The sequence below is a fragment of the Oryctolagus cuniculus genome, chromosome 12 (assembly GCF_051225735.1).
Source record: "Oryctolagus cuniculus isolate XC-2025 breed Fujian yellow rabbit chromosome 12, ASM5122573v1, whole genome shotgun sequence".
NCBI classification, from domain to species: domain Eukaryota; kingdom Metazoa; phylum Chordata; class Mammalia; order Lagomorpha; family Leporidae; genus Oryctolagus; species Oryctolagus cuniculus.
The window spans coordinates 101,415,697-101,439,862 of record NC_142878.1 but is presented as its reverse complement, the minus strand read 5'-3'; the positions used below and the strand labels follow the sequence as shown (position 1 = coordinate 101,439,862).

At 48.5% G+C, this 24,166-nt stretch overlaps 1 protein-coding gene and 1 pseudogene across 3 annotated transcripts in view; both read left to right on the top strand.

Annotated features, from left to right (window-relative positions):
* FSD2 (fibronectin type III and SPRY domain containing 2) overlaps positions 1-24,166 on the top strand; it is a 44,759-nt gene that overhangs the window by 967 nt on the left and 19,626 nt on the right. For all 3 annotated transcript variants that reach the window (XR_016218362.1, XM_051834240.3, XM_008275296.5), the window contains exons 2-6: positions 15,349-16,046; positions 16,185-16,280; positions 18,382-18,612; positions 20,308-20,330; positions 21,883-22,004. Coding sequence is in view for 2 of the 3 variants with exons in the window: in XM_051834240.3 (XP_051690200.3) it covers positions 15,408-16,046; positions 16,185-16,280; positions 18,382-18,612; positions 20,308-20,330; positions 21,883-22,004 (1,111 nt within the window). In the remaining variant the exon portion in view is untranslated. The remainder of the gene's footprint in view (positions 1-15,348; positions 16,047-16,184; positions 16,281-18,381; positions 18,613-20,307; positions 20,331-21,882; positions 22,005-24,166) is intronic.
* On the top strand, positions 10,588-11,338 carry LOC108175486 (poly(rC)-binding protein 2 pseudogene; annotated as a pseudogene).

Genomic DNA, 24,166 nt, shown 5'->3' with positions numbered 1-24,166 from the left:
CCAGCCAGTATACCCAGGGTCTTCAAAACACTCACGGAAATGTGTATTTTGAAAAGCCATGCATGAGTTTCAAATGTTTTTTGCACCAAAATAAATTTATCATATAGATAGATAGGTAGATAGATAAAGATCTACTTATTTATTTGAAACTCAGAGTTACAGAAAGAGAGAGAGAGAGAGAGAGAGGTCTTCCAGCTGATGGTTCACTCCTCAAATGGCTGCAATGGCCAGGGCTGGCCCAGGCTGAAGCCAGGAGCCGGGAACTCCATCCGGGTCTCCTCCATGGGTAGCAGGAACCCCAGGACCCAGACCATCACCTGCTGCCTCCTAGGCACATTGGCAGGAAGCTGGATGGGAAGTGCTTATCTTTTAATTCCATTTTTCCCATGAACTTTTTGAAGTACATTTATATTCATTACAGACTGATTTATTACTTCTTCAAGTCTTAGTTTCATCATTTATAAAATGACTATTTAGAGGGCAGTGCTGAGGCACAGCAGGTCAAGCTGCCATCTGCAATGCCGGCATCCCATATGGATGCTAGTTCAAGTCCTGGTTGCTCCACTTCCGATCCAGCTCCCTGATAATGTGCCTGGGAAACCCATGGAGGATGGCCCAAGTGCTTGGGCCCCTGCACCCACATGGGAGACCTGGAAGAAGCTTCTAGCTCCTGGCTTCAGCCTGGCCCAGCTCTGGTCATTGCAGCCATTTGGGGAATGAACCAGTGGACAGAAGATTTATTCTCTCTCTCTCTCTGCCCCTCTCCCTTCCTCCCTCCCTCTAACTCTGCCTTTCAAATAAAAATAAACAAATCTTTTAAAGGCTATTTAGAGGCAGATATGTGGCACAGCAGTTAGGTTCACTCTTTGGGACACCCACATCCCATATCAGAGGGCCTCATTGGAGCCCTGGCTCTGCTTCAGATCCAGCTTCCCGCCGATGCACACACCCTGGGAGGCAGCAGGTGACGGCCCAAGCACTTAGGTCCCTGCCATCCACTTGAATGATCCCTGCCACCACCAGATTGAGCTCCAGGCTCCCGGAGTCAGCCCGGCCCAGCCTTAGCTGTTGTGGGCATCTGAGGAGTGATGGAAGATCTCGGTTTCTGTCTCTCCATCTCTCTGCTTCTCAAATCAAATGAAAATAAGTAAAAAAAAATTAATGACAGTTTATTGCCAATGCTTCTTGCTCCTAAAACTCTGATTCTATTAAGAAACTGAAAGTCTACTTTTTGAGAGAAAAATGTGAGTGTTCACTGTGGGATGTGTTGCAAAATTCCTACCTAAAATTTATTTTTAATGTATGTATTTGAAGGGCAGAGAAACAGAGACAGACAGAAAAACAGAGACAGCTCCAACCTGCTGGGTCTTTTCCCAGATGCCCACAATGGCTAGGACTCAGCCGGGCTGAAACTGGGATCTGGGAACTCCATCCAGATCTCTCACACGGGTGGCAGGAACCAGATTACTTGAGCCATCACTGCTGCCTCCCAGAGTCTGCATTGATGGGTACCTGGGCTTAGGACCAGAGTCAGGACCCAAACCTAAGCATTCCAGTAAGCGACACGGGCGTCTTAACCCCCAGACCATACACCTGACTCTGCAAGAGGCCTGCCTTGATAAGGCTGCTTTGTCGGGGGCTCAAAGAACAAAGGAAGGGATGGGAGAAAATACTCTGATTAGCATTTGTGCTAAACGGTTTCCTGGCTTCTTGCCCATGCCTGCCTGCCTGCCTGCCTTTTGAGATTTAATTAGTTATTTGAAAGGCAGAGTTGGAGAGAGACAGGGAGAGAGGGAGATCTTCCATGCACTGGTTCACTCTCCAAATGGCCGCAGTGGCTGGGGCTGGGCCAGGCTGAAGCCAGGAGCCTAGAACTCCATTCAGGTCTCCCAGCTTCTGCTGCTGTCTTTCCACTGGCATTAGCCGTGAGCTGGATTGGAAGTGGAGCAGGCTGGACACGAACTGGCACTCATGTGGGATGCTGGCGCTGCAGGCAGTGGCTTATTCCAGCGCACCACAGTGCCAGCCCTTCCCATGTCTTTCTAACTGTTCAACTTGCATTTCACATCCCAGCTTTTCATAATGATTTATCAGCAATTCAGAATTCTGCTTATCTCTCTGTTGGTTCATATGGGAGTGTGAGTGGTATTTTTAGCAGGCTGCCCCTGCATCTGTAGGTGTGTGATTCAGCAGAAACCTCGGGTTGGATCCAAACTCATCACCTGACTGGCTGTGTGTCCAGCACCCAGCACAAGGCTTAGACACAGAGCAGCCCAGATAAATCCTTGTTAAGGAGCCAGCACTGTGGCGTAGCAAGTAAAGCTGCCGCCCACAGCACCGGCATCCTATGTGGGCGCCAGTTCGAGTCCCGGCTGCTCCACTTCTGATCCAGCTCCCTGCTAATGTGCCTGGGAAAGCAGCAGAGATGGCCCAGGTACTTGGGCCCTGCACCCACATGGGAGACTCAGAAGAAGCTCCTGGCTCTTGGCTTTGGATCAACTCAGCTCCGGCCATTGCAGCCATTTGGAGAATGACCCAGCATATGGAAGACTCTCTCTCTCTCTCCCTCTCTCTCTCTCACTGTCACCCTCTCTCTTTCTCTAACTCTGATTTTCAAATAAATAAAGAAATCTTTAAAAAAAAATCCTTGCTTGGCTGGCACCGTGGCTCACTAGGCTAATCCTCCGCCTAGCGGTGCCGGCACACCGGGTTCTAGTCCCGGTCGGGGCGCCGGATTCTGTCCCGGCTGCTCCTCTTCCAGTCCAGCTCTCTGCTGTGGCCAGGGAGTGCAGTGGAGGATGGCCCAAGTGCTTGGGCCCTGCACCGCATGGGAGACCGGGAGGAAGCACCTGGCTCCTGGGTTCAGATTGGTGCGGCACGCCGGCCGTAGCAGCCATTTAGGGGGTGAACCAACAGAAGGAAGACCTTTCTCTCTGTCTCTCTCTCTCACTGTCCACTCTGCCTGTCAAAAATAAAATAAAATAAAATAAAATAAAGGGGGTCAGCAGTTGTGCTGGGTCTTTGCCCAATCAGCTGCCTCACCTCTACCTGCAAGGACACCCGTTTCCTCTCAACTCCAGATTAGTCGAGGTGAGGTTATTGTATTTAATGGGGAGGGGACTAACAGTAACAGCAGCCAGCAGCTCACATTTGTTGAGGATTTACTTTGAGCCGTGCACGATGCTAAGGCTTCCGCATTATTTGGCAAATACCAGCCCTCTGTTAATAAACCTGCCTTATGGTCCATGAAAATGGGCATCCAGAGAGATGATTTTTGCAGAGGTCACACTGCTAGGACATAGCAGGGGCTGGCTGTAAGAGTCCAGAGGGCAGGGGCCTTGGGGACAGATGAGGGTGGGGCAGAGATTCAGCAGTTAGAGACAGAACCAGTATTGACTGGTCACGCATCAGACTGGATGATGTTGAAGATGACCTCCTGGTTTGGGTGCTGGAGGGGGTGAGTTTCTCTCTCTCTCTTTTTTAAGATTTATTTATTTATTTATTTGAGAGGTAGAGTTACAGACAGACAGAGGAAGAGACAACAGAGAAAGGTCTTGCATCTCCTGGTTCACTCCCCAAATTGCCGCAATGGCTGGAGCTGGGCCAATCCAAAGGCAGGAGCCAGGAGCTTCTTCTGGGTCTCCCACACGGGTGCAGGAGCTCAAGCACTTGGGCCATCTTCTACTGCTTTCCCAGGCCATAGCAGAGAGCTGGATTGGAAAAGGAGCAGCCGGGACTTGACCCAGCACCCATATGGGATGCGGTGCTTCAGCCAACCCCAGGGGCCCTCATGCCAGGTATGGCAGGCATTGGCCATGGCGGCTGGGTAAGAGAAGGTGTGGCTGCCTGGGGAGTGTGGAGCAGGGCGTGGGGGCAGGGGAGACGGAGGTGCTCAGGGTCCAGGGGAGCTGAGACTTGCCAGTTATGGAGCCATCAGAATGCAGGACAAAGGGGCTGGCCTTGTGCAATGGTCTAAGCTTCTGCGTGCGATGCTGGCACCCACATCTGAGCACCAGTCCAGGTGCCATCTGCTCTTCCGATCCAGCTCCCAGCTAATGTGCCTGGGAAGGTAGCAGAAGATGGCCCAAGTGCTTGGGCCCCTGCCACCCACATAGGAGACCCGGATGGAGTTCTTGGTTCCTGGCTATATTCAGCCTGGCCCAGCCAGGCCTGTTGCAGCCAATTGGGGAGTGAACGAGTGAGTGGAAGACCTCTCTCTCTCAGTCTCTCCCTCTCTCATTGTCATCTCTGCCTTTCAAATCAATAAAATAAGCCCCCACCACCACCAAAAGAATGCAGGACGTGCACACTTGCTACTTCTGCTGAGAAAGCCACATGGTGCCCGTGCGATGTCCTTGGCAGGGCCACCTGGGAGAAGCGCACTGGGGTGCGCGGTCAGCAGACCAAACAGCTCAGCTGCTTCCAAGAGAGATTTCTGCCTGCAAGGTGACACTCGGCTGTGACTCAGAGCCACCGTGGGAGACCCTGTGCTTCTGGCCTGCCTGACCGGAGCCTGGGCTCGAGGAAGGAGAGGGATCCGGGGGTCCCAGGAGGGTGGCGTCTCTGAGAAGCCAGGCTGCAGCCCCAGATGGGGAGTTAATCACTTACTCATTTGTCTGGAGCCCCCTTAAGTCCAGGAGCAGCGTCTCTTTCATTGTGCACCCCCACCCCACCCCTGGCCCTAGCGCAGCCCTGCTCTGTGGAATGCACTTGGCCCCTGTACCTCACCAACGAGGTGAGTGTGGCTCTCTCATCTGCTAGGGTTCTTTCTCCAACTCTGCTCGCCTCCACTTTACTCTCCTCCTTCTCCTCCTCCTCCTCCTCCCCCCTCCCTCCCTCCCAACGCCAGGTCAGCTCAGAGCCAAGGTTAACACTAAGACATTATTTCCACACAAAGAAGTGGAGCCAACAGGTGTTCAGAAGTGTGCAGGAGGCCTCAGGACCTCCTAGGGGAGGATGGGGCCCAAGAACCAGCCACGCTCCCGCTGAGCTGGTCCTTCCTTGGGTGTGGATGCATGGCTGGGGAGGTGCCTGCCACAGCAGGAGTGAGCCTGGAAAACATTATGCTCAGCAGGGAAAAAAAAAAAGCCAGACACAAAGGACCACATGTTGTATTATTCCACTTATACACCATCCCCAGAGCAGACCACCCCACAGAAACAAGAAGTAGATTGGTGGTTGCTGGGAGCTGGGAGTGTGGGGAAAGGGGAGTGGCTGCTAATGGGCAGGTTTGGGTTTTTATGGAGAGGCTGAAAGTGTTCTGGAGTTAGATTGTGGGGATGGATGTGAACTCGGCGAACCTACTAGAAAACCACTGGGTTGTGCACTTTGCAGGGATGAACTGTATGGAAAGCAAATATACCTTAACAGAGCTGTTATTTTTAAAAATGTAAAATAGTTGCAAAGTATCTACTTCCTGGCATATAATAAATATGCACATTTTCAAATAAAACCATTTCATAAGCTTCTTAAATATATTCAACGGACTCTTAAATGCTAACGTAGTTTGATAGACTTGGTCAGGGAGCTCTAAAAATACAAGAACAGGGGCCAGCATGGTGGTGCAGTGGGGTAAGCTGCTGCCTGTAGTGCCAGCCTGCCACATCAAACATGGCCCAGGCTGGGGCCATTGTCTCTCTCTCTCTCTCTCTCTCTCTTCCCCCCCCTCCTGCCCCCAGCTCTGTCTCTCTGCCTTTAAAACAAAAAATGAAATCTTAAAAAATAAAAAAATGCAAGAACAACCTCTTCTATACTATTAGTAATTTTACACTGCTCTTTTTTCTTCTTGAACTTGTAAATCTATCTCACTCTCAACTGAATTTAGTTCTAATGTTTTTCTATGCTTAGAAAGTCTTTTACTACTCATCTGTGATACTTACCTAAAAAGATATACATATATGACTTAAGATTTAAAAATCTTACTTTCTTGCAACCACAAATCTCTAATTAAGTTCTTTTTTTTTCTCCTGGATTAAGCTACCAATAAAAATTGTAGTTGCATGTAAGCAAAACAGCAGAAACATATTACAAATTTTGATCTGCATTTATTAAACAAAAGAAAATGGAAATACATCTCCTGACGAGGTGGAAATGGGCTTTTCCTTTTTTAAATTTGTGTATCCATAGATGAAAATTACATCTTTTAAACTGCAACAAGAATTGCTTCCTGTTTTTCATTTTGTGGTGTCAGCACTGAGGTACCTGGCCCACCCATGTGAGTCCATGGAAATGCAAGTGTGTTATTACAGCAATGCCACTCAACGCTTTCAACTTTTCTGAAATGTATGCAAAAAATTATACAGTGCTCTGGCATGAGGAACTATTTTTAATCATATATCAGCCGACAAGTTGATTAGATCCTCCTTCAATTTTGTTGAAAGCAAAGAATTGGAAACCACCCAACTTGGAAAAAAAAAAAAAACCTCCTACCTATTCATTAATGTCACTCATTCTCTCAACATTGATGCCAGCACTTCAAACTGTTCTTCAATTTGGACCCCAAGAGGTTTTTTTATATTCCCAAGAAAGGAAAGATTACAGCGCAATGTGATAGTGGGGGGGGGGTGCAAAGTTTTACTATCGTAATAAAGAGAAGAAGGGCTGTTGTAGAAAGAAAACCCGGTGAAGTCTCAAATTCCGGCTCAATCCCAGGCAAAGCAACTCCAGGAAAGACGAAATACGAGGCCAAGCGTCTGGAAACTGATACTCTGAAAGCTCTCTGGGCTCATGGATCCCTTGGAAAGTCTTTGTGTTACTAAGCCACAGCCTGAAGATCTGTGGTGTGGCCGCTGCCCTGTGAAGGAAGCTGACTGTGAACAAAGGAAGGAGAGAAAGCGCGAGCAGGAGGGAAAACCGAGTGAGGAGCTTGTTAGGCTGGGAGAAAGGTACAAGTGTGTCATCTATGACTGCATGATGGATTACTCCAAAGCTTCTATTTTTGTGGGTCAAGAATCTAAGAACAGCTCAAAGTGGGCAGTTCTGGCTCTGAGCCACACAGGAGGCCCGGGGACCGCTTTACCTTGTGCGTGAACAACGCTTGCAACTCCCTCTGCTCCCCTAAGCCAGCCTTGGCTCACTTTTCTCTGCAGCCAGGAAAACCCAAGCGAGTTTGTTGGCTGTGACGCTGGTTGCAGTCCCAGCTGCTTCATCAAGTTCATCCATTTCTGAACCCTATGCCAAGGTCATCCTTTGTTAGGGTCTTTATCTCAGCCTTAGGGCATCTTTCAGAGTTCTCTTTCTCTTCCTCTCTTTCTTTCTGTTATAATTTACTTATTTATTTGAAAGCCAGAGTTACAGAGAGACAGAAGCAGAGCTAGAGAGAGTCTTCCATTACTAGTTCACTCTCCAAATGGCCACAACAGCCAGGATGGAACCGGGCCAAAGCCAGGAATCAGGAGCTTCTTCCAGTTCTCCCACATGAATACAGGGGCCCAAGTACTTGGGCCATCCTCTGCTGCTTCCCCAGGCACATTAGCAGGGAGCTGCATGGGAAGTGGAGCAGCCAGGATTTGAACCCTAGGGGATGTCAGCGCTGCAGGCAGCAGCTTAACCCACTACGCCACAACACCAGCCCCGAGAGTTATCTTTCTAACTTTATAGTTGTTCCCCTAGCAGAGCAAATTATCTCCCACCAGTGTTACAACCTGAGCCCTGGGCAACCTTCTTCCCCAAGTGCTACTTTACTCTCATGCTAAACAGTCAAGGACTGGAACCTTAATGATCAGGTTTTGAGAAGGACTTTTCTTTGGGTGTGTGGTCTGTTATTTCATAGGAAAGGTCATTTTGTTGCATGGGGGAAAAGCCACAGTAAGTGGAATTCAAAGGAAGGGTTGTCATTTAGGAATTCTTAGGAAACTATTGCAATGAATAGCTAAGAAAAAGTAATAATTGATTTTGCCAACAATATATGGTCTTTAGAAGACACACTCAAGATTCCAAAATATAAACAGAAAGAAACAAAGAATATATTATGATGTAATCAGGAGCCACAAGAAAGTTGTGGTGGTTATACTAACACCAAACATTAGTTTATTTAATGTTACTAGAGATAAAGAGGGACACTTTGTGATTATTAAAGAGCCAGTCCATCAGAAATCCAGTTATAAATGTATATGCACCTAGCAACAGAGCACCAAAATACATGAAGAAAAAACTAACCTAAATGAAGAACTAAGCATGGCAGAATGGATGGAAATGTCAGTAGTCTACTTGCAAAGGTGGATAGAACAACTAGGCAGGAGATCAGTAAGGAAGGAGAAGACTTGAAAAATACTGTCGACCCCCTGGCCTAAGAGACATGCACAGAACACTCCACTCTGCAGCACCAGGACACACATTCTTCACAGGTGCACATGGAACAGTTTCCCAGGTAGCCCTTAGGCTGGCCCACAGAGCAAACTCAGTAGGTTCAGAAGGGCAGAAGTAATACAAAATAGGTTCTCTGTCCACAATGGAAAGCAATTAGAAATCAACAACATAAAGAAATGTGGGGAACTCACAAATGTGGAAATTAAACAACACACTCTTAAATCACCAACAGGTCAAAGAAGAAATAAAAAAGGAACTTAGGAGGCTGGTGTTGTGATGCAGCAGATTAAGCTACCCCTCTGTGATGCTGGCATCCCATATGGGTGCTGGTTCAAGTCCCAGCTGTTCCACTTCCAATCCCTGCTAAGGGTCTGAGAAAAGCAGCAAATGATGGCCTAAGTGCATGGGTCCCCACCACACATGTTGCAGACCTGGCTGGAGCTCCTGGCTCCTGGCTTCAGCCTGGCCCAGCCGGGCTGTTGTGGCCATTTGGGAGTACACCTGCAGATGGATGAGATCTCTCTCTGTCGCTCCCTTTTTCTGTCCCTCTGTTTTTCAAATAAATAAATATTTTTTAAAAGAGTGGAAATAAATGAAATAGTGAACATTAAAAAATGAAAAAAATCAAAGACTGATTCTTTGAAATGATCAATAAAATTGACAAAACATTAGTTAGGTTGACCAAGAAAAAAATCAGAGAAGAATCAAATTACTAGAATCAGAAATGAAATTACTACAGGCTTACAGAAATAGAAAAGATTTCAAGCAATACTACTAACAATTATATTCCAATAAATTTGAAAAATGAAATGGATATTTCATAGAAAGACACATATTACAAAAAATGACTAAAGAAGAAATAGAAAGTCTGAGTATATTATATAATAAGAAAGATATTGATATATAATAAGAAAGATATTATATAATAAGAAAGATCAAATTAGAGCTCAAAAATCAAAAGAAAGCCTAAGTCCAGATGGCTTCACTGATGAATTCTATGAAACATTTAAAGAATTAATATCAACTCTTCACAAACTCTTCCAACAAGTAGAAAAGAGAGAACGCTTCCCAACTTGTGCTATGAGCCATATTACCTTAATATCAACACCAAGGATATGACAAGAAGAGAAGTCTACAGGTCAATATCTCTTAGGAATACAAATGCAGAATTCTTCATAAAATGACTAGAAATGGAATTTGGTAACATTTTAAAAATTTAAATATCAGGACCAAGTGGGATTTATCCTAGAAATGCAAGGTTGGTTTAACCTCAGATTTGACACCGAATTCCTAGATATGATGCCAAAAACATGAGCAACAGAAGAAAAAATAGAAAAATTAGGCCTCACCAAAATTAAAAACTTTTGTAGTCAAGAAAGTTTTGTGCTTTTCTTCACCATCAAGAACATGAAAAGAAAACCTATGGCCAGACCAGCAGAGGCAGCAGCCAGAGCAGCTGCAGCCTGGGTCCGCTCCCACCCTTCACCACTCTCCACCCACCCTTCCTCCTCCTCCTCCTCCACCTCCCCTTCCTCCTTCGCCTGCCTCTATTGCTCCCACCCCCACTCCCCCACCCCTGCCTCCCACCCTTCCTCTTCCTGCTTGCTCCCCTTGTCTCCTCAGTTGTCTCATGCCTGTTCACCCAGACCACTGACCAAAGACTTGACCCCTCAAAGCCCAGTTCCCAAGAACACCACTTGACATGGACACTGGTGTGATTAAAGATGCATTAAATGTCACTATCACCATCCAGCTACTTATGCATGGCAAGGAGCCTGGCAGTATCATTGGAAAGAAAGCAGAACTTGTGAAGAAGATGTGTAAGGAGAATGGTGCACGTTTCAGCATTTCAGAAGGGAACTGTCCTGAGAGCATTATCACTTAGACTGGACCCACTAATGCCATTGGAAAAGGTGGTTGCAAGATCAAGGACATCCGGCCGGTGCCGCAGGTCAATAAGCTAATCATCCGCCCGCAGCACCGGCACACCGGGTTCTAGTCCCGGTTGGGGCACCGGATTCTGTCCCAGTTGCCCCTCTTCCAGGCCAGCTCTCTGCTGTGGCCAGGGAGTGCAGTGGAGGATCCCCAAGTGCTTGGGCCCTGCACCCCATGGGAGACCAGGATAAGCACCTGGTTCCTGGCTTCAGATCAGCGCGGCATGCCAGCTGCAGCGGCCATTGGAGGGTGAACCAACGGAAAAAGAAGACCTTTCTCTCTGTCTCTCTTTCTCTCACTGTCCACTCTGCCTGTCAAAAAAAAAAAAAGATCAAGGACATCCAAGAGAGTACAGGGAGGGGCTCAGGTGCAGGTGGCAGGGGATATGCTCTCCAATTCAGCTGAGCTGGTCATCACGATTGCTGGCATCCTGCAGTCCATCACTGAGTGTGTCAAACAGACCTGTGTGGTCATGTTGGAGACTCTCCCAGTCCCCTTCCACAAGTGAGTGACCATCCTGTACCAGCCCAAGTCATCCGGTTCTCTGGTCATCTTTGCAGTGGTCAGGCCTATACCATTCATCAACGGTATGCCATTCCACAGCCAGATTTGGCCAAGCTGTACCACTTGGCAATGCAACAGTCTCATTTTCCCATGACGCATGGCAACACCAGATTCAGTGCAGGTCTGGATGCACCTGCTCAGACGACTACTCATGAACTCACCATTCCGAATGATTTGATTGGCTGCATAATCGGGCATCAAGGCGCCAAAATCAATGAGCTCCATCAGATGTCTGGGGCGCAGATCAAAATTGCGAATGCAGTAGAAGGAGCTATTATAGGCAGGTTACCATCATCGGATCTGCTGCCAACATTAGCCTAGCTCAATATCTAATCAATGCAAGAGAGCAGCTAGAACAATGCAGATTCACCTATAACCCCTTTCTGCTGTTCACCACCACCCATGAGCCATCTGTGTAGTTTCTGGACAGTCAGCGATTCCAGGTTTTAAATAGTTCGTAGACTCTCAGTTTCAACATACTTTATCATGCACTTGTGACTTTTTAATTAAAAGCATTTTAATTCCTTTCTCTGTTCAGCTGTTAATGCTAAGATCCATATTTAGTTTTAAAAAGCTTCTACCCATGTTCCTTTTTTTTCTTTTAGTTTTTCTTGGCTCATAAATTTTTCTGTTTGTCATGGAAATGTAAGAGTGGAATATTAATACATTTCAGTTTAGTTCTGTAATGTCAGGAATTTTTCAAAAAAAAAAATTAAAAGATGGACTGGAGGCTGGCACCGCGGCTCACTAGGCTAATCCTCCACCTGCGGCGCTGGCACACCGGATTCTAGTCCCTATTTGGGTGCTGGATTCTGTCCCGGTTGCCCTTCTTCCAGTCCAGCTCTCTGCTGTGGCCCAGGAGTGCAGTGGAGGATGGCCCAAGTGCTTGGGCCCTGCACCCGCATAGGAGACCAGGAGAAGCACCTGGCTCCTGGCTTGGATCGGCGCAGCACGCCAGCTGCAGCAGTCACTTGGGGGGTGAACCAATGGAAAAGGAAGACCTTTCTCTCTGTCTCTTTCTCACTAACTCTGCCTGTCAAAAAAAAGGGGGGGGGGGGCTGGAGCTTTTTCTGTGTGAATAGAAAAAAATAAAAGAAGCCCTTATGGAATGGGAGAAAATATTTGTAAATCACATGTCTGGGAATAGACAGGTAGCTAGAATACAGAAAAAATTCTTATGACTCAATCATAAGAGGAAATAACCCACCTTTTAAATTTAGAAAGTGAGCTGAACAGATATTTATCCAAATAAGACCTGCAAGTGACCAATAAATACACAAAACATGCTTAATATCATCACTCATCAGGATGCCACTTCATACCCACTAGGATGACTGTGACCAAAAAGCCAGACAGTGAGCAGTGCGGACAAGGACACGGAGAGCGCGGAGCCTTCGTGCCCTGCTGGGAGGAACGTACAGTCTTGCAGCCACTTAGGAAAATACGTCAGTGGTGGGGCTGTCGGGTGCGGCCAGTGAAGCAGCCTCCTGCAACATCAGCATCACATATCAGAGCATCAGTTCAAGTCTCTGCTGCTCCACTTCTGGTCTAACTCCCACTTAACGCACTGGGAAAAGCCGCAGAAGACGGCCTAAATATATAAGCCCTGCCACCCATGAGGGAGACCCGGATGGAGTCCAGGCCTGGCTCCTGGCTGCAGCAAAGCCCAGCCCTGGCTGTTGCATCCATCTGGGGAGTGAACCAGCAGCTGGAAGATCTCTTTTTCTCTCTCACTCCCTCTCTCACTGTCACTCTGCTTTTCAAATAAACCAAGAAATCTTTAAGAAATAGTTTAGTGGTTTCTTACAAAGTTAGGTGATCATTTACTCCAATAATCCTGCTCTAAGCTATATACCCAAGAGAGGTGAAAACATACATGCACACAAAAACTAGTACAAAAATGTCTGTAGTGGCAGTATTTATAATAACCAAATCTGGAAACAACTCAAATAAAATGAGAAGTCATCCAGGCCAAATGACACATAGATAAATAAGACATGCATATCCATATACCATATACCAGCCTTACAAAGTACACACTGACAATTGCTAGAACAGCTGAAAACATTATATAAAATGAAAGAAGCCAGTCATCACAGACCGTCTATTATGTGATTCAATTTATATGAAATATCCAAACAATAAAATCCATAAAGACAGAAAGCAGATTTGTGACTGCTTAGGGCTGGAGAGGATTGGGGCAGTGTAGGTGGCGAGAGCTAAAATTTCTTTAGGAAGCAATGAAAATGTGTGTTTTTTTTTTGTTTGTTTTTGTTTTTTTTTTGTTTGTTTGTTTTTTGACAAGCAGAGTGGACAGTGAGTGAGAGGGAGAGCAAGAGAGAAAGGCCTTCCTTGCCCGTTGGTTCACCCTCCAATGGCCACTGTGGCCCGGCGTGCTGCGGCCAGCACACAGCACTGATCCGAAGGCAGGAGCCAGGTGCTTTTCCTGGTCTCCGATGTGGGTGCAGGGCCCAAGCACTTGGGCCATCCTCCACTGCACTCCTGGGCCACAGCAGAGAGCTGGCCTGGAAGAGGGGCAACTGGGACAGAATCCAGTGCCCCGACCGGGACTAGAACCCAGTGTGCCAGCGCCGCAGGTGGAGGATTAGCCTATTGAACCATGGCGTCAGCCAGGAAGTAATGAAAATGTCTTAAACTTGACCGTGGTGATTATTGGATCTTATTATGAGTGTACTGAAAACTGTTGTATTATACACTCCAGACAGACAAATTGTTTATAACTCACAGGCATGTGCATTGTATCTCAGTGAAACTGTCAGCCATAATTACCACCACAATGGCAGCTCTGTGCTGGGAGTTTCCAAGGATTCTGGAGGCTGCAGGCTGTTAATCCAGCATTTCCAAAAGCAGGCACCAAGTGGGAGTAGTCATGCAAGAATTTTAAGAGGGGGAAACACCTGTATGTCTAGACTATTAGCAAGCCCTCCTTAGCGGCCGGCACCGTGGCTCACTAGGCTAATCCTCCACCTGCGGTGCCAGTACCCTGGGGTTCTAGTCCCGGTCAGGGCGCCGGATTCTGTCCCAGTTGCTCCTCTTCCAGTCCAGCTCTCTGCTGTGGCCCAGAAAGGCAGTGGAGGATGGCCCAGGTCCTTGGGCCCTGCACCCGCATGGGAGACCAGGAGAAGCACCTGGCTCCTGGCTTTGGATCAGCACCGTGCGCCGGCCGCAGCAGTCACTTGGGGGGTGAACCAATGGAAAAGGAAGACCTTTCTCTCTGTCTCTCTCACTGTCTAACTCTGCCTTCAAGAAAAAGAAAACCTTCCTTATCTAAGATTTATTTATTTATTTATGTATTTGATAGCTGGGAGGAGAAGGGGAGGGAAACAAATTTTCCATCCACTGATTCACTCCCCAAATTCCCACAACAGCCAGGGCTTGGCCAGGTCAAAGCCAAGAACCAGGAACTCCATCCTGGTCTCCCACATGGGTGGCAGCGCCCCAAGTATTTGGGCCATCATCTGCTGCCTTCCCCAGCACATTAGCAGGGAGCTGGATTGGAAGCAGAGCAGCTGGGACTTGAACTGGCACTCTGATATGGAAAACTGGTGTCACAAGCAGAGGTTTAAACTGCCGTACCATAATGCTGGCCACAAAAGCTTTCTTTTCCTAATATATATATATATATAATTATATATAAATAATAAAAATGTTTATAATTTTATATAAATATGATAAAAATATATAATTCCTTATATACATATAAAATTTATTTAAGAGGCAGAGAGACAGAGATTGAAAAGGACAAGCAAACAGACAGCAGAGAGAGGGAGAAAGAGAACTCCTATCTACTCATTCACTCCCCAAATGCCCACAATGGCTGAGGTTGAGCTGGGATCAGATCCAGAAGCTGAAAATTTAATCCAGGTCTCTCATGTGGGTGACAAGGACCAAATTATGTGAGTTATCATACACTGCCTCCCAGGAAGCTGGAGTTAGGAGCCAGAGCTGGGAACTGAACCCATGTACTCTGATGTAGGATGCAGGCAAATACCCATCCTGACAAACCTCTATTTACAGTGGTTCAAAGTGAATCACGGCCAGCGCTGAGGCTCACTAGGCTAATCCTCCGCCTTGCGGCGCCGGCACACCAGGTTCTAGTCCCGGTCGGGGCGCTGGATTCTGTCCCGGTTGCCCCTCTTCCAGGCCAGCTCTCTGCTGTGGCCTGGGAGTGCAGTGGAGGATGGCCCAGGTCCTTGGGTCCTGCATCGGCATGGGAGACCAGGAGAAGCACCTGACTCCTGGCTTTGGATCAGCGTGGTACGCCGGCCACAGCGGCCATTGGGGGGTGAACCAACAGCAAAGGAAGACCTTTCTCTCTCTCTCTCTCTCTCTCTCTCTCTCTCTCACTGTCCACTCTGCCTGTAAAAAAAAAAAAAAAAAAAAAAAAAAGTGAATCACTCAGATGATTTTTTTTAAGTGAATGAGTAGATCCCAATGTTATGACCGTCTACTTCAATGATGTCCGTCTACTTCAATGATGTCCTCAGGAACTGATGTCCCCCCGCCTCATTTGTGTTCCAGGACCATCCTGGAAGGATCTCTCTTGAACAAAGGTGCTTCCCTGGGCTTCCAGAATCACCATGGAGGAGGATGCTGGAGAGGAACCAGGGCTCGGCAGGTGCACGGCTCCCACAGACTTCCACTTCTATCACATGGATCTGTACGACTCTGACAACAGGCTGCAGGTCCTCCCGGAAGAAAGCACTGGAATGAGAGAGGCAGTCCAGGCTGAAAGGACCTATGAGCCAAGAGGGGCGAGGGAGGGGCAGGCCCACAGAGCCCTTAATGAGGAAGCGGACGAACTCGTCCATCTGTATGGACTTGAAGATGATCACGAGTTAGGGGACGAGATTATGGATGAAGACACGCCCAGACTGGGGACCGCAGAATATCCTCCTTATGGGGTGAAGAGGGGAGACCCGGCCTGGGAGCAGCGGGACTGGAGACTCGGCGGAGAGGCAGCCGAGGCCGAGGACCTGGGCTTCGGAGGGTGGGGCTCCAGGGGCCAGTGCCAAGACTTGCGGGAGGCCTATCGGTACACTCACGGCCGTGCCAGTGAGGAGTACGAATGCTACGTCATCCCAGAGGAGGAGGATGAGGAAGAAGCTGCCGACGTCTTCTGCGTCACTTGCAAAATCCCTGTAAGAGCTGTTGAGAACCTTGATGCACACAAGGAGCACGAAGTGACCCCACTCAACCAAGCGCTGGAAAGCGCCAAGGTACGAGTCTCTCTGTCTTGATCTTGCCTTTGTATCCCAAGTGTGTAGGCATGAAATACATCTAAAATGCCTCCTCCAAAAGAGAGAGGGAGCAAAGCTGCGGCATTCACACCTTCTTTGCGACCCTCTGTTGGACAGGATGAAATTCACAAAAACATGTACAAACTGGAAAAGCAGATTATCGACATGGAAAACTTCGCAAGTCATTTGGAGGAGGTCTTCATCACCGTGGAGGTAAGAGCACCCTTGGAGACCCCCGTCAGATGCCCGTGGCTTCCGGCCGTGGCTGGGCCAAGCAGCTACCTCTGGCTTGAGGAGAATCTGTTTGCTTAGAATGCGAGGTGTTGGCGCTGCCCTTCTTCCCACCCCTTCCTCTGACCCCAGGGAGCAAGCTTCCCATCAGCAGATAGCGTGGACTTCTGGCTCCCTCAGTGGGCAGGCTGGGCTTCCATCTTCATATCCCATCACAGTGGGCGTTTTAAACACGTTTGCTACATACAGAAACTTTCCGATCACTGTGCTTCCCCGTCACCGACTCCTTGCCCCGTGCCCCAAATCACCAATTATACGTGGTTTAGACCTTCTTCGAGCAAAGTTGACTTCATTCAAAGGTGATCATCCAATGTGATGTGATCATCAAATGACATCATCAAGGGTGATGTCATTCAGGGGAAGCTCCTCATTTGAGCTCTGGTTTTCCCGGCCTTGGTTTTTTGTTTGTTCATTTGCATTGGCTCCTGCCCCCCATCCTCCAACTTGTCTTTTTTGGTTGTTGTTGCTTGTCTTGCAGCCTGCGAGTCCCTCAGATGGTATCTGGTAGTTAGAGACGGTGGATCCCGTGTGGTTCCCTTTTTCTTTGGGGTTGTTAATTCTAGGTCTCCAGAGGCACCTATAATGCTGATGACGTGAAGACTGGTGTGGGCTTGGTTGTTTTCAGAGGCAAAATGCCCACTTCTGCCAGAAATTGCTACTCAAACACAGACACACTTTTAACCTTGCAGTGCACGGGTTTGAAAAATCAGCTGATGTGTTGTCTTTGTCTAGTTAGGGATTTCTAGACTTTCCTGAGAGATCAGTAAGGAGCGTGGAGGAGACTTTGCACCCTTTTGGGGCCTCTCTCACTGCCTGTCCTGACACAGGGAAGAATGCAGGCCCTTGATGCAGAGACCAAGGCTGCTGAGATAACAGGTGCTTCTCTGAACCTCCTGCCCATTGGCCCCAGGAGAGGAGAAAAAGGCCAAGTGTTTAGCCTTGTAGTTGAGACATCTGCAAGCCGCACCGGAGCGCCTGGTTTGACCCCTGACTCTGGCCCCTGATTCCAGCTCCCTGCAAATGCACATCCTGGGAGACAGCGGTGATGGCTCAAGTAATGGGGCTCCTGCCACCTACATGGGAGACCTGGATGGAGTTCCCGGCTCATGGCTTTTGGCCTGGCCATTGCAGGCATTGTGGGGAGTGAACTAGCAGATGAGAACTAGTCATCTGTGGAAGGTGCAGAGAAGGTCCCCCCTTTCTCCTCCAAACACGGGTGGTGGGAGTGGGGGGTGGACAACAGCCAGGACAGTCCTGCCAGCTCACGCTCAGGTCACCACATCTTCATCGTTTTATACTCAGCACTGGGGAGTCATTATCGCTTTCCCCTCTCTCTGAAGTTCCATGCACACAACAGGTGCGCAGTAATTAACCCCAGAATGACGGATAAGCGCCTCTTCTTTGGAGATGTCCCCATCATCTGATGAGAATGACATCAATCAGAACCCACCTAGCTCTCTGGGGCCTCCAGTGTAAGTAGTGGGGACCAGGAGTCATTACGTTCTCTCTACTTCCTGTCTCACACCTATGAGGCTCTCGAGTTAAGTAAGAGCAGAACCCCTTGTGCCCTTCCGCATTTTCTCATCTGAGAGCCACCCAGCTGCAACCCTTGTTCCCCTTTTCCCTCATCTCTCCCTTCGCTGTTGGGTTGGGGAAATCCTGGTGCTTCCTTAACGCAAGTATCAGAGAGTGCAGATGAGCATCATGAGATGTCGGGAGCTCAGAGAAAACATTTCCGCCTTGAGGTCCCGGGTCCAGGCTGACTCATCGCTGATCAGCTCCCTGGTCGGTTGTCATGGTGACAGGAGATGGCTAAAGCAGGCCAGGAGACAGAAAGGCGTGCTTTCTGTCAAGATTATCCATGGTGTTCCAGCTGGAGACCGCTGTGTCCTGGCTCCCCCAGTGCCCGCCCACCCCCATCCTGCGAGAACTGGTAAGAGAAAGCCAGGGGACTGAAACAGCCCTGGGCAGATCCATCTCAGGTCCCCAGAGGAAGGGGTGACCCAGGCCAACTGTCTTGCAGGAGAATTTCGGAAGACAAGAACAAAACTTTGAGTCGCACTACAACGAGATCTTGGAAACACTCGCACAAAAATATGAAGAAAAAATACAAGCTCTGGGGCAGAAGAAGAAGGAGAAGCTGGAAGCCTTGTACGAGCAGCTGGTCAGCTGCGGGGAGAACCTTGACACCTGTAAGGAACTGATGGAAACCATCGAGGAGATGTGCCACGAGGAGAAGGTGGATTTCCTAAAGGTCAGTGACGAAAGGGAGGGAGAGAAATGAAACCGTGAGTGGAAAGCAGTTATGGCTGGGGTAGGGGGGCCGTCCGCTCTCCACCGACAGGTGTCAGAGTGGACGCTGCTCATGTCGGAGGGATCGCTGCCCCATCTCTCTTCGTAGCTTTGCAGCAAGTCAGACACAAGCCGACTGCGCGTCTGTCCGCATTGTTGAGGTAGCATCAGCGTTTGTTCTTCTACTACCCGGAGACCTGCGCCCTCTTCCCGGGGCTGAGCAGAAATAGTGCCTTGAGGGTTTTCTGGGCACCGCTGAAGGTTTTTTGGAGCTCCGGGGAGCAAACTGTCCAGGCTAAAATAAAGTCACCTGAGACGTGCTGGTTACCAAGGTAGCCATGATCAATCTTATTTCATCAACTCACACAGGCATGTCAACCCGAATTCCATTTCTCTGGACAGGCATTGGGCGCAGTGGTTAAAATGCCACTTGGAGCACCCACATCCCTTATCAGAGTGGTTGGTTCCAGCCTAGGCGCCTCTGCTTCTGGTCCAGCTTCTTACTGATGTGAACCCTAGAAGGCAGCAGGTGATGGCTCAAGTACTTGGGTCCCTGCCATCCATGTCGGAGACCTGGACTGAGTTCCTGGCTCCTGGCTTCAGTCTGGCTCAGCCCTAGCTAGTTTGGGCATGTGGGGAAAAAACAAAACTGGTATATGGAAGCTCATTCTCTCTCTCTCTCTCTCTCTCTCTCTCTCTTTCTCCTCCTCTCCCCCCTCCCTTCCTTCTATCCTCTCTCTCTCTCTCCCTCTCGCTCTCTCACTCACTCTGCCTTTCAAATGAATAAATAAACTGTAAAAAAAAAAAATCAAATTAAACTGGACTCAAGCCCCTCCAGCTGGGCTGGGGAGTTTCAGTCTCAGAGCTGGGCCCTCTCGTCACAAGGCCCCACAGGAGTATGGGGGAGACGTGGTATCCTGTATAGGGGAGGGGTCTTCAGCCTCCAGAAGCTTCCTGGCTGCCAAGCGTGGACCACACCTTACCCAGGCCCACAGGTGCCCCATGAAGCCCCCGTGCCTCCTTCCCGGCGTGTGGGGGTAAGGGCCCCAGGGCTAACACTGGAGGACAACCTGGCACCAGGAGAGGCCCCCACATGCAGACGGCTTCAACCAGAGGCCCTGTGGAGCCACTGGGTCCTGAGGACAGACCCCAGAATGCAGAGAAAGGGACACTCAGGGAGATGTTCTCATTAAGCCACTGAGGGCTTTTCCGTTCTGGGGGCTGCTTGCAATCTTTGTAATCAGGGGCCCAGCTTGTAATACAGACAGGGCTTGCAGACGTGGGAAACCTCTTTTCTGCCAAGATCCATTTGCGTATTGACAGCCGCATCTGCGGGCCAGACAAAATTCTCAACTTAAAACCGAGCCCGCTATAGGTCGATTGCATTTCCAGTCCGGCCTGTGCTTGCCTTGGCAGGGCCAGACCCAGTGATTTCACAGCTTTCAGTGGTCCATGGACTGGATGTTCTCTGCCCCGAGTGCTGATGGGAAAAAACCAGCGGCATGGAAGAAAAGGCAGAGGCATGGAGAAAGCAACTAATGATTACTGTTCCCTTTTCCTAACTTCCAAGTCTAAAAATACATTGAGATGATTTCCTACTTTGAAAAAACAATCCGTTTCCAAAGCGAGTGTAATCTTTTCTCCTTTTCCTCCCTAGGACGCAGTGGCCATGGCCGACAGGTAAGCCGTGCATTCTGGCTGCTGCTTCCTTCGGCTCTAGAGAGCCAAATTGACCCAGCTCCTCTTGGTCAAAGGCTTCCGGTTCAGCTTCTGTCTCTGATCCTAAGAGTAAAATAGCACTGGCTTCGGAGTGTCGGCGAGGGGACACAAGGATCCCCAGTACTGAAGCTCAGTGTTCAGGGCTGGAGGGGACTGTGCCCGATGAGGCCTGAGGGTAGACCCCCTCGTTAGCCAGGCCCCGGCCTAGCAGCTGCAGAAGGTGCGCATTTCAGAGTCAGGCGCTCAGAGGCTCGATTCCCGCTACCCCCGAGAGCCTGGGGAAGCCCAGCTGACCTAGGACCCTCCTTCCTAACAGACAAACAAGGATGGGTTTGTGATAACCAGATAAGACGGTGTCTATATCCAGCAACAGGAGCACAGGAGCTTAATCAAGTAAGGGTTACGTGCAGGGGTTTTGGCAAAGCCAGACCTGGTTTCAGATTCTGCCTCTGCCATTTACAAACCCTGCGGCTGCCAGGAGGCAGGTGCAGGAGGACGAAAAGGACCACAGTCAGCAGCTCGAGGGCACTCGGCCGTGGGAGCAGGAAGCCCCCTAGGAAGTCTGAATCCTCTGTACACCACAGGGCCCAGCATGGCGTGGGAAGGGGGCCTCCAGGCTAGCTCGTGGGAGATCTTCCAGGAGGTGTGGTTCCGGATCTCACTGGCAGGTGCCCCACGCCACCTTCTGATGGGACCTGCCCCTTTCTCCTCGCCCGTAAAGGCACAGGCTAATCCCACCCATCCCGCTGGTGAGCCCCTCGGTCAGTCACTGAAGCAGCTAGCAGAAGGCAGCCAGAGCATGTCCCACTACAGGGAAGGAAGTTCAGCATGTCCCCAGTGAGAGACCCAGGACGGGAATCACCCTAAGGAGGTTAGGCCTCCATTCTTGTTCGTGTGTGTTTAAGAGGGCACACTTGGGGCCTACACTGTGGCATAGTAGGCTAAGCCTCCGCCTGTGGCGCTGGCATCCCATATGGGTGCCAGTTCCTGTCCCAGCTGCTTCTCTTCTGATCCAGCTCTCTCCTAATGGGCTGGGAAAGCAGTGGAAGATGGCCCATGTACCCCTGAACCCACGTGGGAGACCTGGAGGAAGCTCTTGGCTCCTGATTTTGGATCAGCCCAGCTCTTGCCATTGCAGCCACTTGGGAAGTGAACCGGCGGATGGAAGACCTTTTTGTATCTCCCTCTCTAACTCTGCATCTCAGATAAATAAATAAAATCTTAAAAAAAAAAAAAAAAAAAAAAAAGAGGGCACTCTTATCTGCTGGCTCACTCCTCAGATACCTACAATGGCTGGGACTGGGCAGAGGCCTGAGTGAGGGACTTGAAAACTCAGTCCAGGTCTCCCACGTGGATGGCAGGGGCCCAACCACTTGAGGCATCATCTGCTGCCTCCCAGGTCTGCATTAGCAGGGAGCTGGGATTGGGAGAGAACCAGGCACCCCAATATGGGACGCAGTGTCTTAACTGCTGGGTCAGGCACAAACCCCAACACGTGTGCTTATACCAACAGACTCGGGCAGTTCCTGAAAACAAAAACAGATGTGGAAATCTCTGCACAGCCCGACTTTGAAGAGCAGACCTTGGACTTCTCGGACGTGGAAGAGCTGATGGGCTCCATTAACAGCATTCCAGGTGGGCCTCTCACCCACGCACTGCACGCCAGCGCGGATTCCCCAGGGCTTCCGCCTTGTGCTTTTGCATTTTTGTGGTAGGAACGTGCACCGCGCGCGCTCTCTCTCTCTCTCTCTCCATCTTAAAGTGCACACTCTGTCTTGCTAGCTGTGGGGCCGACCTTGTGGGGCGCACCGCCAGGTCCCGGTCGTCTCACCTAACGGAATCCGCAACCACTGAGACCAGCTCCCCAGCTCCTCCCCTCCCCACGTGACCGCTCGGCTCTCTGCCTCTGTGCACTTCTTCTAAGTGGAATCAGGCGGTATTTATCCTTCTGTGATTGGCTTATTGCAGTCAGCATTATACCCTCCAGCCTCATCCGTTTTCATAAATGGTGGGACTTCTTTCTTTTTTAAGGCTGGATAGTACTTTTCACGATAGATAGATCACATTCCCTTTATCCACTCTTCTACTGACAGACACTTAGATTATCTTCATACTGTGGCTACTGTGAAAAATGCTACAGTGGACGTGGGTGTACAGGTATCTCTTTGTTTTCCATGTTGGCTATATCATTCCACATTCCCACCAACAGAATACGAGGGTTGCAGTTCTCTGCATCTTCATCAATACTTGTTACTTTTGCTTTTTGATAATAGCTATCCGAGTAGGTGTGGGGTGATATGCCACTCTGCTTTTGAGCTGCCTTTCCTTGATGATTTGTGAGGTTGAGCACTGTTTCATATGCTTACTGGCCATTTGTGTGTCCTCTCTGGAGAAATGGCTATTCTAGTTCTTTGCTCATTTTTAGTTGGGTTGTTTGGATGTTTTGGTTGGTGGTGGTGTTTTGGGGAGTGGATTTTGTTTTTGCTGCTAAGTTGCAGGAGATTCTGATACACTTTGCATATCAGTCTCTTTTCAGTGAAAAGGTTTGAAGATATTTTCTTTAGCTTTATAGTTTTTCTCTTTGTTCTATCGATGGCTTCCTTTGCCTTTTTTTTTTTTTTTGCTTTTTGCTTTTTGCCTGTGATTTGATGTCACATCCAAGAAATCTTTCCAAGACCAATTTCAAGAATTTTTTTTATAGTTGAAAGTCTGACATTTAAATCTATACAGTGTAGTTCATTTCTGTGTATGGTTTAAGATCGGGTCAGATTTCATGCTTTTCATATAGAGATCCAGTTCCCTAATCCCATGTGTCAACAGAGAATATCCTTTCCCATTGAATGTTCTCGACTCCTTTCTCAAGATCAGTTGATTTATGCATGATTCATGAGCCTAAATTTATCAGAAGGAAGGAAATGGTAAAGCCTAGATAAGAAATTAAATTGAGACTTGAAAATAATAGACAAAAAAGACAAAAAAGAGTTGGTTCTTCAAAAAGATAAACAAAACAGACAAACCTTTAGCTAGACTAAGAAAAGAAAGGAGACTCTGATAAAAGTAGAAATGAAAGAGGAGATATTACAACTGGTGTCACAGAAATGCAAAGGCTCCTGAGGCAACACAGTGAACAAACTGGATAACACAGAAGCAATGGATAAACTCCGAGGAACATACAATCTGCGTAGACGGATTCATAAAGAAATTGAAAATACGAGCAGACACTAATGAGTAAAGAGATTGGAGCAGTAATAAAAATTCTCACCGAAGAAAAGCCGAGGGCCAGGTGACTTCACTCACGAGTTCTACCAGAACCCAAAGGAATCAAACGCTCCCCAAAAATTGAAGAGGAAAGGACATTCCCAAATTTATTTCATGAGGCCAGCATTATACTGTGATACGAAAGCCACACAAAGACACTATGAGGAACAAAACTTTCAGACCAAATAGATGCAAAATCTTCCAAAAATTATAGCAAATTAAACAATGCATTAAAAGGATTATATACCATGGCCAGGTGGGATTTAACCCTGGGATGCAAGGATGGTTCAATGTATGTGAATCAATAAATGAGACACACCACATTCAACAGAAAGAAGGAGAAAAATCATCAGCAGACACAGAAAAAGCATCTGATGAAATTCAACACAGCTCAACAACGTGGGTACAAAGGAATGTACTTCAACATAATACAGGCCTTATAAGACAAGCTTTGTGACCCTGGGTGATCTATAAAATCTCGCTGAGTCGGCATCTTCATCTGATGAATGGACACCATAATGCTTCGTGGGGATATGGTA